This window comes from Parasteatoda tepidariorum, chromosome 4 (genome assembly GCF_043381705.1).
Source record: "Parasteatoda tepidariorum isolate YZ-2023 chromosome 4, CAS_Ptep_4.0, whole genome shotgun sequence".
Lineage (NCBI taxonomy): Eukaryota > Metazoa > Arthropoda > Arachnida > Araneae > Theridiidae > Parasteatoda > Parasteatoda tepidariorum.
Window position 1 is genome coordinate 87438466 of NC_092207.1, and position 15565 is coordinate 87454030.

At 32.0% G+C, this 15565-nt stretch overlaps 1 protein-coding gene across 1 annotated transcript in view; it reads left to right on the forward strand.

Moving 5' to 3' along the window:
* Nucleotides 1–11870, forward strand: part of LOC107444450 (pyrokinin-1 receptor-like) — a 60058-nt gene extending 48188 nt beyond the window's left edge. The window contains exon 2 of the mRNA XM_071180154.1: nt 11341–11870. Coding sequence (XP_071036255.1) covers nt 11341–11702 — 362 coding nt within the window. The 3' untranslated portion in view covers nt 11703–11870. The remainder of the gene's footprint in view (nt 1–11340) is intronic.
* The last annotated feature ends 3695 nt before the right edge of the window (nt 11871–15565 follow it).

The window sequence follows — 15565 nt, forward strand, 5'->3', positions numbered from 1 at the left end:
CTCAATACTTGATCCAGGGTATATAATGTGCATGTTACTGTGAATGACCGAAATCGGTGGTTGTTGACTTTCATTGGTGAATGTTGACAATCACATAGTCTCTATGGTGAATGTCCGCAATATTTATGACATTCGATTTGATATTAGTCTATTCGTGGATATAATTACATTTGTTCAATATTTTAATACTTTCTGACGATAGATTACAAGAAACATCAGTGTTTGGAGTATCGGGCAAATATATACCGGGCAATGGCACTTGACCTTAAAAAAATGTTAGTGTAGGGTATACCGGGCAAATGTATATCGGGCAGTGGCACTGAACCTTAAAAATACATCAGTGTAGGATATAATGGGCAAATATATACCGAGCAATGGCCTTTGACCTTAAAAAAACATTAGTGAAGGGTATACCTGGTAAATGTATACTGGACAGTGGCCCTTGATCTTAAAAAAACCATTGCCCGGTTTACCCTACATTGATGCTTTTTTAAGGTCAAGGGTCACTGCTCTGTATATATTTGCCCGATACTCCAAACACTGTTTCTTCTAATCTATCGTCAGTAAGTATTAAAATATCGAATAAATGTAATTATATCCACGAATAAATTAATATCAAATCGGATGTAATAAATATTTCTGACATTCACCAAAGCGACTATGTGATTGTAAACATTCACCGGTGAAAGTCAACAACCATCGATTTCAGTCATTCACAATAACGTGCACATCATTTACATAATAACCTCATCAATATGTTTATTTCATACTTTGCCTAAATAGCATTTGACATTCTATAGAATGCCTAGGCAATGTGTGAAATATAAATCATTTCATTCTTTGCCAGCTAGTTTTAGGCATTATATACAATGCCTAGGCATTCTGTAGAATGCCGGATTCCAAACTTTGCCGGTAACATATATATTAAAATATATATCTGGCAAAAAAGAACTTTTCTCTCTTTTCTGATTATTTCAGACCTCTACTTTAGCATGAACTAAAAAATATAAAGATTTCAGTAGAGATAAATTAATTTTTCTACAACAGTTGACAAACAGTCACTCCTGACGACTAAACATGTTTAAAAAATTCATGAAAACTAGATAATAAAAATAGCAAAAAATTTTGCTAAAACTTTAAAAAATGCAAAACTTTAGAATTTGAAAAAATAATCTCGTGTTAATTTTCATAAATAAAAATGATATTTTTCAGCAAATCTAATTTCAACTTCATAGTCGCAATTCTACATACTGCAAAGCGGCCCGCATGGTATTTTTAACTCCAAGTTTAACTGTTGGTAATTCTCAAATTCATATCAAATTTTAATTTCATCATATTCCACGTACAATTTTGACATCCTTTCTTAATTTAGGAGTTCCTAAGTCGTAAAGCTTTTAAGCAGCAAAACAAATGTAATTTAAAAGTTTAGTAAAGCAAAATAACCGAGAAAAAATCAAATAAAAGGTCACTTAAAATTTCCTTAACTTTCAAGAAAATGGGAATCAGGAAAAAACTAATGTTAGGATCATAAAGCTTTTTTTAGCTCGTTAAATTTGAATTCTGTAATTGCACTTCTTTGGTCCTCAGAGGGGCCCGATTGGTGCTTTCTGCCTCAAATTTAACAGCTAATTGTTATCGAATGTTATTATTATTATTTTTTTATTTCATCTGCCTCGAGCTACATTTTTCTACCAACCATTGTAGTTTGAAGTTTACTAAGCCTTATAGTATTTGTGACGTGAAACAAAATATAACGAAAAGTTGAATACCTAAAACAGTGATTTCAGATTTCGGTATTTTTTTTAAATATGGAGTGAAAAAAACAATGTATTAAAGTAGAGCAATCGTATGTTTACCTGTAAACAATGTAATTTTATATATGCAATTTGAATTTGATGTTTATCGAGTCATGTTCTCGGTCAACACGAAAAATGTAGCTTTAACAAAAACTATTTCAGGTTTTCAGACTGCATACAAAGAACTAGGAGAGCTTTTAAAATATAATAGAAATTTCTGAGCAATCAGATATTTTTCTTTTTAAGGTATTTAAGAGCCTTTTATTTCTAATACGACAGAGGGGGGAAAGTTTGTCCCCTATGGCTTCCTGTTGTTCTGTAATTCAAAAAATAATTTAATGAAACTATTAAGTAATCAGGTGGGTACTATATTTAGGTCACGCTAGAGCTGTAGAATGGGCTATTGACGACGGTCTGGGAAACATCCCTGAGAATGATCCTAAGACATGCCATCGCAATTTTGAACCTCTACAGACAGGATGACTCCCCTGCTTTGGAAGCCAGACAACCTGCAAGACGAGCGCTTTACGGTAGAAAAATTTAACGAAGACCAATATCGTGCACCCTTGGTCCCTACGCAAGCTGATCAAAGTGGTTAACCATCCACTTTCTGACAGCAGCCAGTGATGCTTGACTTCGGTGTTCTACTGGGAGCCGTGTCTTCATAATCAGTCCTCTGCGGGTCAAGTATTAAGCGTAGTTCTGACTTTCCATAATTTGATCCAATTTAAGTGCCTATTCACGTGTTTTATAGCAACGTTTTCGAGTGTTTTATAGCAACGTATGGATAGAACCTCACATCTAGAATTACGGGAAATGTCAGAACGCTCCTTTAGGTATTTTGGTAGGTATACCATAACTTCAGGTAGATTTGGCTGCATGGTACTCTTTGGTCAGTATGAAGTATTGCAGTTTCTTTAAAGGAAGTTTTTCATCGTATGTATAATTAATATTTATCGAGAAAAAGAAGCTTATTTATCTGGAAAAAAACTAATGTATAAATAAAATTGAAAAGTTATCATTTCGTGCGGCTAATTGAATAAAATATCATAGAGTTTTGATAATCGAATCTATAATGGGTTTTTATTCAATGAATTATGATTATAATTTAAGATTTTGGATGTCTAATTAATCTGAACACTATAAATCTGAGGAGATCCGCTGTGTCTCCTTCAGTTTTTCAAGGTAAACAATGTTTAATATTTCTATTTCTAAGAAGAAAATAAAGAATAATATGCAGCAATATTTAATCTTTTTAAGTTTAAGAAGAAAATAAATAATAATATACAACAATNCGATGCAAAATAATGCAAAACCGAAAAGAAGTGGACGGTCAAGCAAATTGAAGAAATCAGATTTGCAGAAGCATGATAAGATGACATCAAAACCGGATCCACCAACACAGGCAAGCATGGCTAAAGCTCTTAACGTGAGTCAGCAAGTTGTAAGCTATCAACTAAAACAAAAGTTGAAGAAAAAATGCTATAACAAACCTAAATGTCATTATTTAAGTGAGAGATCGGTGCAGATTAGGAGGCAACGTTCATGGCCCCTCTACAAGCTTCTCCGTAAGGACAGATGGCGAAAGTTCATTACAACTGATGAAGCTTGGATCCATCTATCTGATATTAATGCTAAATCTAAAGTTTAATATCTTAGCCGTGGGCAGAACAGGCGAGACTTGACACCATCAACCACGGTGCCTCATCCCAAAGGCGTAAAGGTTTGGATGGGCATATCCGCCCACGGTGTGACCAAACCTCGGTTTGTGAAACCTGGGGCCGAAATAAATTCTGAGTATTACATATAGAAGATATTTAAGCCCTTTCTTAAGGATGATTGCTGCAGATTGTACCCTAATGGTGATGCTGTCTTCAATCAGGACTCTGCCCCATCGCAAGCATCTAAGGTCACCCAGAAATTCCTAACAGATCAGCAAGTGCAATTCCTGAGACCAGAACAATGGATTCCAAACAGTCCTGATGCTGCACCATGAGACTATTTCCTATAAGGACATCTGAAAAACATACTGAATAAGCGAAGAATTTCCACTTTGAGAGGTCTTCAATGAGCTATTAGAGAAAAGGTGAAGAAAATCCCCCAGGAAATCATTTTGCGGGCTTTGAAATCATGGCCGAAGCGTTGTAAACAAATCTAATATGCCGTAGGTCGACATATTGAGATGCATAGCTGAATTTATGTAATAAATTTTGGAAATAAAAACATTCAAAAATGATCCCTATGTTTTTTTGTTACCCTGTATATCTGAGAAGATCCGCTGTGCAGTTTTTCCAGGTAAACAATGTCGAATATTTCTAAGAAGAAAATAAGGAATAATATGCAACAATATTTACTCTTTTTAAGTTTAAGAAGAAAATAAATAATAATATACAACAATATTTAATCTTCTTAAGTTTAAGAAGAATATAAATAATAATATTTGTCAAATCTTAGAGCGTTCTAAATTTTAAACGTAAACGTATAGAAATGCAAAAACGTGCAAAGCATGTTTTTTTATTTTTGTCCAGATTCCATGAGTCTTAACTAATAAACTAGGCAGACATTTCAATTATTTTTCTCATACTAGCTATATTATACTAAATTACATAATTCTTTTTATTCTTTAATTAAAAACACTAAATTGAAATCGCAGTTCAGTTTTTATTTTTAAAAAATTTATTTCATTCAAAACTATTGTTGTTTGCAAATTTATTTGTGACACTTTCATTAACTAAATACTAATTATCGTCTCCTAATTAAAAAAAAAAACAGACAGTAGTTAATTTTTTAAGTTTATTTGCAAATTAATTGAAGAAAATGAATGTTCATTTTACTCTTTATTCTTTTTTGAGAGAAAAAGTAAATAAGGTACTAACGTCGTTAAGAAGCAAAGCGTAGATTTAATTTAATTTTGATTCTCGAAAGGGAACGAGCTTTTTGCACTGTTTATGACAGATTCCATAAAATAAAAAAGAAACTATTTTCTAAAAATGTATTTTCTTAAAATAGTTATGAATATTTGTTTCTTGAAAAAAGTCCTTTTAAAAGGAATTTCCAAATCATACACTGTCATGCCATTATAAAAAAAAAATATTTATTTTAATTTTATTTTAGGTGAATTTAATACTTATCTTAAATAAATATTAAATTACATTATTCTTTCCTGAATAAAGAGTTAACTTTTTTCTTACGTTGACAAAAGTGAGTTAAAATAAAATTCTATAAATGGATAGTCCTTTTTTATCCAATTATTACTTTGCATAAAAATTCGTTCTTCTCGGCTGCAAAGAAATGTGCAATTCGCGTAAAAATTTAAATTTTAAAATATTTTAAAATCATATAACCGAAATTTATTAGATTGATTTGATAATTTTTTATAGATCACCAAATAGATGATCTCTACTTATTTTGAGTTTAGACTGATTCACTCACATTTTTACTGAATTCGGTCTAATTACACTTCCACATTTCACACTTAAAATATGAGAAATATAGTTAGGTAAGTAGTATATATAGTAAGATAATTTCCTTCCTGAACTTCAGCTGTTTGTTTTAAAACGTTTTCCCCGTCTGATTCTTAAATATATTCTAAAATTCTTTTATTTTCTTTATTTTTTTTTGTTTATGTACCCTATTCTAAAAGGTAAAATTGAGTATCTATTTAAGGAATTCATAAAAATAACTCCGGCAATTATTAGATAGCTTTCCAATCGAAACATTATAGTTACATTTTTGTCTGTTCTTTTTATTGTTGTTTACTACAATTATTCAATTGCAATTCAGATTTAATAAATGATAAAAAAAAAACTGGATAAAATGTAATACAACCTTTTATTAACCAATATTCTTTTTTTTAAGAAATCATCACAAGATAATAATCCAAAAAAAAAATAAATAAATAAATAAAGATAGACGAATGCCAACTACAAAAATGCTGGAAATAACAAAATCAACATGCACCATTTATTTAATGTCAAGCTAAATAATTTTACTAATTGTCATTTATAATAGAAAATTCAGAAAAGGCATTCAAATCAAAATATTTAATCAACATAAAAAATTTTTTTGACATGTTTAATGACAATTTCAGTAAAATTTATTTGTTCTTATATATGTATATATATATATATATGTCTGTGAACTATGCACGTATCATGTTGCTCGATCTACTGTCCACTGAAATGCAGAGTTGAAATTTGACGTGCTGCTAGAACCAGTTTAATTCTAAACTTAGAGAGAGTTTTTTCCAAAATTCCTATTTGATTGAAGTTATTGCTATTTTTAGTATTTGTTGCATTTTTTTTCCTTAAAAAGTAATTATGTACCCGAAAATTTATCTCACTTGCAATTTTCAGTTTATTAACTCGTGCTTGACTTTACGTCAAAAGTAACTTTAATTGTGAAAAGTATACAAAAATTTTACCGTTCACTGTTCTTTGCTATAACATATATCGTATGTTATAGCTGGATTCGAACCCACTACATGTACGCTTCGGAATGGTTGCATTCATTGTTATTGTGAGATTTGAACCCCTGACTCCTATGTTACAGAGGCTTTGGTGGAACGGTGAGACCGTTGGGTCCGGGAATTTCCATTATTAACTGCTGGGCATGTTAATTTTACTGCTCTTGGACGATATCAGTCTACGCAGACCGAAAAGAAATATCCAAGACTTATTGTTTGGGTTAGAGAAACACCATTATTACCCATATTACCATGTTATACTCGAAAAAATGAAGCAAAACATCGAATTGGGAAATCCATTTCGAATTTCATTTGTAGGGAAACATCCCAGAGGATGATCCGAGAAATGCTATCGCAATTTTGATCCTCTGCAGAGGGGATGGCCCCCTTGCTTTGGTAGACTGATGACTGCTCGTGCTGTCGAGCACTTTACAGTCGAACAGTTTAACGACGACCGATACCACGTACCCTCGGTCCCTACGCAGAATGATTAAAGTGCTCTCCCACCCACTTATTGACAGCAGCCAGTGATGCTTGACTTCGGTGTCCTACTGGGAACGGTGTTTTTGCGATCAGCTCACTACGGGATAAATTCGAACTAAGATGACATTTTTATTTCCTTGCCAAATACATCGCACACGTTTATTTTAAATGTATTTAGCCCTTTTTCGCAAAATTAAAAAAAGTGAATAGTTTTATTTAAGAATAATTCTTACTTTTAAGGTTCAAGTAGAAGAACCTGATGGTATTAGTTCAATTGAGTGTTTATTATTTAAAATGCATATTTTCCTCAAAAAAAAATTTAAATTTCATAGATTAATTATACTGGGAATTAAGTCCGATGTCATTTATTATGTACAAAGTCACGTGTATAAAAGCGTGAGAGCATATTTTTTAGTGGCCTTTCTCACTGGATGCGATTTTTTTGCATGCAAACAGGTACCTGATTGGTGGAAAATATTTATTACACCAATCAGATTCTCGTTCATATGCGATGCATCTAGTGAGAGTGGTTTCTTGACGATGAATGTCAAATTATGTCTGTTTATCTACTATTTCACGAAGAATGTATTCTTCATAAATAATAGATATCTGAATTCTATATTTTCATTTCGCCCTTTAAGAAGAAGGAAAAAAAATCTAGCATATACAGGGGTTCATTAAGGACCGTTCTTAATATGTCCTCATAGAAAATGATAACAAGAAAATAAAACACATGGGGAGTCGCAAAATAAATATAAAATAATATAATTAACACAAAAACGATACCAACATCTTTACAAGTTACAGTTCTGGAATTACTCCTCAAAACAGTTTTAATAGAAGGTTGAAAATTAAAGCTGTTTCTAGATATAATTTTTCCATTTTCCTTTTCGTTCGTCCCGCAATCAAACATGTTTCTTTGTTTATTATATTTGCTTTTCTGTTCTGTGATGAGTCTTTATTTAGATTTTTCTTCTGGGTCAAATATCAATTTGCGACTTTGATATGTATACTTTTGTATTTCAATTTTGCTAGGGATTCTAAAAATACATATTAATAGTGGTCGTGATGAAACATCCTGTATAAATATTAATATATTTAAATCCTTCACTTATTTATCAAATAGCCACAGCCCGTTATACGCGAGCAAAAGCGTCACTTTTCTGAGTGCCATGCTTCTAAAGCATATCTTAGGTAAACTACATTAATAGAAACTTAGAATTACTTTAAAACATCTTTTTATGTTCCATTAAATTTGCTCGGAAGTCTAGCCAAAGTATACTTAAGATATAGACTTAAGACAAAGTATACTAACAGAAAAAATATCAAACCATTAAATAAGTAGATTGCTTAGACTTTTTACAAAATGTGTTTCTTTGGGAATAAGTTGGTTTATCTTGCATTGTAAATAAATCAAATTGAAGTTAAACTTACTTTAAAAAAATAAAAAGGAGAAACATTGGTGTATGTAGCGACATTTATAAAATAGTCATTTAGTTATAGATTAAAAACTCCTTGTATTTTTTTCATCGCTCCTTGATGTAATTGCCCAATCGAACGAAAATCCTTACATGTTTAACTATTTGAAAAACTTTTTTAAATGTAACACTGTCATGTTAATCGCAAGAAAACAATTAGTGTTATATTCTTTTGCATTTTTAATAATTCTTGTTTTCATTGTTAAACTTATATAAAACGTGGCGATCAGGAAGTGATTGATTTTTGTCTTGTATCGACATTTCCGCTTTCAAGTTATTCGGGAAGTAGTTTGAAATTTTTTTAACGTCAGCATTTGTGACAAAATTTCTATAAATTCTATTTGTCGCCGCCAACAAATGATTTGAAACTTTCCATTGCCATCTAGCCTGGAGCTCCACCAAAAATTTGAGGCTTCCAACTAGTTAGAAAGTGATCGACTACCAGATTCCACCCTAAAAAACACGATAGAGAGTTAGTTGAATTGTTATAAAAATGTAAAACTTTTTAATTATTTTGCTCAGAATTATTGTTTTTATCTAAAATATTTATTATTACAACAATTTAATTTGAAAGCCCTACGGTAACTCGATACTATAAAGGAAATGTTTGTCCTTTAGTTACTGACTGCGTAACAAATTAAGTGTATTAATTTCTTTTTCAGCGTGATATTTTTTTTACCATGTTATGTCACCCTCAGGGAATCAATACAGGATTGAAAATGACGTCACTTTTGTTCATGCATAGTATCTAATCACACAGGACTGCACACTTCGCCGAGTTTGTCAGATGACATTATTCATTCTACATTTTGATTCTATTCAGACGAACATTCTACTGCAATAATTTCTCATGACTTTTGATGAGAAGCATATGTTTCCGTATCCATACATAACAATGGAGCACACATCAAATGCTGCTTTAGAAGTATATTTTACAGCTTGTTTATAGAGTCGTTGTTCGGAAATGCGATTGAAATTATTATTGAAGTTGTGGATAGTTTAAATAATCTAAGCTTTCAGTGAAATACTTTGGGCAGCAGCATCATAATGCGATGCAAGTTCATTGAAACCTTAATAATGTGCTAAATTTAACCACATTCTTGTTTAAGTTAAACCAAGCGTAATCAAGATTAAAAAGTATGATAGTAAGGTTCAACTTAGCATGATGTTAAGGTTTGAAGAGAATTCGAATGATAATATAGTTTAATAAAGTAAGTAAGGCATTTTCGAAACAGCCTGTTGCGGGCTTGGGAGTTCATGGAGGATAAGGCACCACAATTTTGGGACCAACGTCATGATTGTGACAATTGGTTAGCATTGGGCACAGGCCGTCTGAACTTCCCATACAAGATGGCACCCATTGATCTGAAGTTGAGTGGGTTTCAAGTCGCCACTGCGAATCGAACCCCAGTTTTTCACAACGACAGTTTAGTGCCTTAATCACTAAGCTATCACGGTTTATTATAGTTCAATTTGCTCCATTACAATATGCTCCATGCAGCTCAATATGCTAAATGCTTATAGGAAATAATAAATCATGTAATAATTTTAATTTTACTTACGCTCTCAAAAAAGGGACTCAGTTTTAAACCTTAACATTGGTATTTTGGATGGTAGCGTCATGCAAATTTATGCATTAAAACCTAAAGTCAGGAAATAAATTGCTTTCATAGGAATTTTATTCAAATCGGTAAAGTCAGAGATTGCAGTAAATTTAACGATATTATGGTTCGCAACATTCTGAAATGTTTAATAATATACTTGAAGAAAATCTGTTTAGTTATAGTTTTTTTAAAAATTGTTATGCAATTTTTCAAAAAAAAAAAAAAAAATAACATGCTTTTGATATGCGAGGTATTGCCTTAGAAATTTTCTTTCAACGTTGAATCACAATAAGATGCTACTAGCAGCAGTAGAACTTAATTCACATCGCACTAGAACTGAACAATGAGATATTGGCGAAGGTCTTGGAAAAGATCCGAAGATTTGTCATCTCAGTTTTGATCTTCTACAGAGAGGATGGCTTTTCCGTAGCTCTACAACTTGCGCGTGAATCCGAGAGCTTGGCGGTAGAACAGTTTAACAAAGAACGATTACGCACACTCTTGGTTCGTTTGCCAGCCAATCAAAGTCACTCACCTCTTCACTGATTGCAGTCAGTAATACTTGACTACATCTACTGGTAACAGTGTCTTACGATAAGATCACTTTGAGAGCATAATGCGATGGAATATTCTACACTTTAAAGAAAAGGTGTTGAAATTGAGCCAACTTTCTGTTATGTTTGAAGTATAAGATCTTGCGATCAAGTTTGAGGCACGTTGTTGCAAAAAACAAACCGAATAAGCGTAAAATGTATAACATGTTAAAACCTATCGCCATGCATTCTTTACTAACATAGATATGTATAGAATGTTTGCTTTTTATACTTTTCCAGAAATATATTTAAAGTGTAACATTTTTGAATAAATTATCCTAAACTGAATTGGTAAGATGTTACTTGATTAAAAACTTTATTTGCGTCAAAAATATACAAATTGAAAAAAAAATCATTCGACATGATTAAAACGCTCAAAAACAGGCTCCCATTTTTAACAATTGCCTTACATTGTTGGAATGTTGAGCATAAATTCAATTTTGAGAATGCCAAAATCATTTTCACTCCAATCACGTCAGCTCATCTTGATGCCCTGGAATCTTGTTGTATTCATAAGAATACTGATTTCCTTGTTGAACACATTAATTCCTCCCACCTCCCATCGTGGAGAAATGCTTTTTTCTTGGATTTACCTCTCTCGGCTATTGTGGCTTTTCTCTTTCTGTTCTTTCTTTTTTTCTCTCGATCTCTGCTACTGTTTTTTTTCTTCAAATTTTTTCTCACCTTTATTTTTTAATTTTTCATCAGCAACTTTACGTTTTATATTTCAAATCACCTTTGTTGTTACTTCTCATTGACGACTGGCAAGTCTTGCCAATGGGAACCGGATTTTGAGCGATTGCTTTATCTAACTTGTATATTTTCGAAGTTTTGAATGAAGTAGTTCGCTTGCTATATTTTGACATGAATTAAAATCACGCTATTAAAATTATTAATGTTTTTTTTTCTTTTCCGTTTCAGTTGCTGTTGTGGTGTCGTTCTTTGTGTGCTGGCTGCCCTTTCACACTCAGCGACTGATGGCTGATTACGTAACCGATCCAACACCATTGTTTGACGAAGTATATACCCTCATAAGGCATGTCTCTGGCGTGTCCTACTATCTCAGTCCAACTGTAAACCCCATCCTTTATCAGGTCATGTCTCTGAAGTTCCAGCAAGCATTCAAGGACACCTTTGGACCTTTCAGCAGATGCTTAAGAGGAGAGTCACAGTTTTCAGAAATGACACCAGTCACGAACGCTGCAACTGAATATACAAGAACAAGCATGAGAGTCAGGAAATCGGCTTATGGATCTTCAAAAACAACTACGTTTAACATTTAAAGAGTAGAAAATGACAATAATGATTTTACTCATGTGAATTTTTTTAGTCACTTAAAGCAGTGTTCCCCAAAGTGTGGTACGCGTACCCCCAGTGGTACGGAACAGTTTAGCAGGGGTACGCGTTCTTATGCGAAATATCTTGCAACAAACGAAAATAAAAAAAACAAAGCCAGTCATGCCAGTCAGTTTTAAAAACAAAGCCAGTCATGAAAATTTACGATTACGTATTTTTCTATTGGCTACTTTTTTGCAGAGTTAACAGCTAATAATTAGTGGTGTCAACAGCCAGTTGTGATTTTTACCTTTTGTGCAATTTTTTATGATAAAAAATTCATTCATTTTTTTTATTAGTGGTACTCAGCGTTACGAAAAATTTAGAAAGGGTACACAAAAGTCATAAGTTTGGGAAACACTGGTTTAAAGTATTTGGTGATAATTACTTCTAAAATATTCAAACATATCCTACTCTAATACAACAGTTTACTGTATCGCAAGAGTTTACTTTACAAAAATGGTTGATATAAATGTCTCGTTGGTTAAATGTTTTTTTTTACATTCAATCAAAACACATTGGTCAAAATGTCCCGAAAATAGCCACGAATCGTCATGAAATTAGCTTAATATTATTTACAAGTACTATAGTCTCTTTTTAAAAAATGATGCTATGCCAATGTTTTGTTGGCATTTTTTTTTTCGTATAAAACAAATTACCGGGATCTCAAACAGAAATGACAAATTTTGACCACTATTGTCAAATATTTTTCCCTGCAGCATATTCCGATGCATTCCCTGCAGCATATTAAATAATAGTTGATAGAAGCAAGATGTGGTAAATTATGTGGATAGAAAATCAATTGTGAGATTATTTTCGATTTTACATCGCAACCATCGTTTCTTGACAAACTTTCGAAAGCAGTTGATGGATATATCATGCTAATAATAAACTAATAAATAATAAAAATAAATAAAAATATTGACTTTTCAGAAACATTTTTTTGGAGAATGAAGCAGGTAAGCCTGGTGTTCATTTTATGAGCTGGAGCTTAATGTTTCGAAAATCTTTCAAACTAGTATATTTTGATAATTATTTATGCGTTAATCTATATACATTTTTATATGTTCTAACTGTTAATTTACTGTGGCAAGCATTTTTATTTGGTCATGAAAGTATGTATAATTGTGGTGTTACAAACCTAATGTAAACATAATTTAATGAATAAAAATAAGCAAAAAACAATATAGCTGAATCTAAGGACAAATTAATATATTTATAAATGTCGAATATCTTCCTTTGGTTTAGTATTTTTTTTTCTAGTTAAAAAAAATAATGTTTCGTTCACAAGTAGACTTTCTGGAAAAAATTTTCAAGGGGTACACCATAAATTTTTTTTTTCTGAGAAAAGTTCCCTTTTTAAGTTCTTTTCAAAATTTAAGAGTGAGAACGTCAACATGAAGGTTTATCATGAGCGCATATAAGAACATTGTTTTAAATCCTTTCAAAGATCTTAAAGCATAAGGAATAGATGATATAACTGATTCTTTAATTTACTTTGCTCTCGCAACATTTTAAATCTAATTATGCTACGTTTACGTTAGATGTTCAATTATTTGTCTTTCAATTATCTTAGTAAACGTATGGATTTCATCCAAGCATTCTATCATTCCTCTATAAATGCAACTAATAAAACTTTGTATAATGCCTATAATTACAAATGTTTTATAAAAGCCTTTTTATTATTTTAAAGTAAAAAATATTTTTTTTATTAATTGATATATGTTTTTAAATGTAGCTTTCTTTCCGTTTTCGTTAAAAAATTTTTTTATGTAATATTAATCACGCGTATTTTCTGTCGTATTATTTGCGAAACTTCATAAAATCATATATGCAAACTCGATGCTGTTATTCGCGAAGAAAAACGTATCAAAAATGAAATAACGTAATTTTTTAATTGTAAAAATGCTGTAATGAAAGATTTCAATGTATCAAACCTGAATTAAAATAAAGAGTGTTCAAAGAATACCATTACAGCAAAGAAATCATTATTTCGCAACAATTAAATAGTAAGAATCTTGTTACCGAATTTAAATTGTCTTTCTTTTTATTCTAAGGAATAATATAGGAAATATTCTTCATGATTAATTACCCGAAACTTCTCTGACTTGAAATAATTAAAAACTTTCGTTGTTAGTCAACTTTTTACAGACACATAAATAATAAAAGTTTGCATGACTCTTTGACAAAGGGAAAAATTATTTTCTTTTTACTTCCTTATTTCTTTCAAAAGTAAAATTACTATTATAAATTGTTCGTTGAGATTATTACCTTACTTTTTCTCTTCTTTAATGTGTATTATACAATAATACTTGTAAATAAAATTTTGTGTTATATGTATTGTTGGTGGTGAATTCTCTCACAGTATTTTATACAAAAGCTATATAGTGCCTTATCAGAATGAACAACTCTTGCGTTAATACTGGAAGTACTATGAATAATTTTCGAGCCGTGATGGCTCAGGGGATAGAGCATTCGCCTTCTAATGAGGAGAACCGGGTTCGAATCCCAGTCGATACGGATTCCGCATCCGGCTTGCACTGACCACAGTGCTGACGTGAAATATCCTCAGTGGTAGACGGATCATGNCATGTGGCAACAGTGGCGTTAGAGCAACGCAGGACAGTCAATTCTGAATGGTAAACGACCATTTGTTTGCCAGAAGTCATCGGAAAAATTCGAAAAAAGCAGAAGAACAAGCGAATCATTCTTCATCATGACAATGCGAGCTCTCACACATCGACTCAAACAAAGGCATTTCTGACGGAGCGAAAGATCGAACTGATGGGTCATTCACAGTACAGCCCTGATTTAGCACCCAATGACTTCTTCTTATTCCCACACATCAAAAATAAATTACGTGGACAACGATTTTCGACCCCCGAAGAAGCGGCTGATGCATTCAAAGCGCATGTTTTGGAGTTACCTCAATCGGACTGGAAAAAGTGCTTTGAAGATTGGTTCAAACGCATGCAAAAGTGTATTGATCATCATGGAGAATATTTTGAAAAACAATAAAACCAATTTCGATCCTACATATTGGTTTTTTCATTATTAGGCCAGAAATATAAATAGCAACCCTCGTAATGAAAGATTTCAATGCATCACACTTAAATTAAAATAAAGAGGGTGCAAAGAATACCATTACAGCAAAGAAATCATTATTTCGAAGCAATTAAATAGTAAGAATCTCGTTATCGAAATTAAATTTTCTTTCTTTTTATTCTAAGGAATAATATAGGAAATATTCTTAATGATTAATTATTATCCGAGACTTCTCTGATTTGAAGTAATAAAGAACTTTGGTTGTTAGTCAACTTTTTACAGACACATATATAATAAAAGTTTGATGACTCTTGGACAAAGGGAAAAATTATTTTCTTTTTCTCTCATAATTAAAATTACTATTATAAATTGAAAGTTGAGATTATTACCTCAATTTTTCTCTTCTTCAATGTGTATTATATAATAATACTTGTAAATAAAAGTTTGTGTTGTATGTATTGTTGGTGGTAAATTCTCTCACAGTATTTTATACAAAAGCTATATAGTGTCTTATCAGAATGAACAACTCTTGCGTTAATACTGGAAGTACTATGAATAATTTTTGAGCCGCGATGGCTCAGGGGATAGAGCGTTCGCTTTCTAATAAGGCAAACCGGGTTCGAATCCCAGTCGATACGAATTCCGCATCCGGCTTGTACTGACCGCAGTGCTGACGTGAAATATTCTCAGTGGTAGACGGATCATGGGTTAGAGTCCCCATGCCGTCAGGCTAACCGTGGGAGGTTCTCGTGGTCTCCCTCTCCAT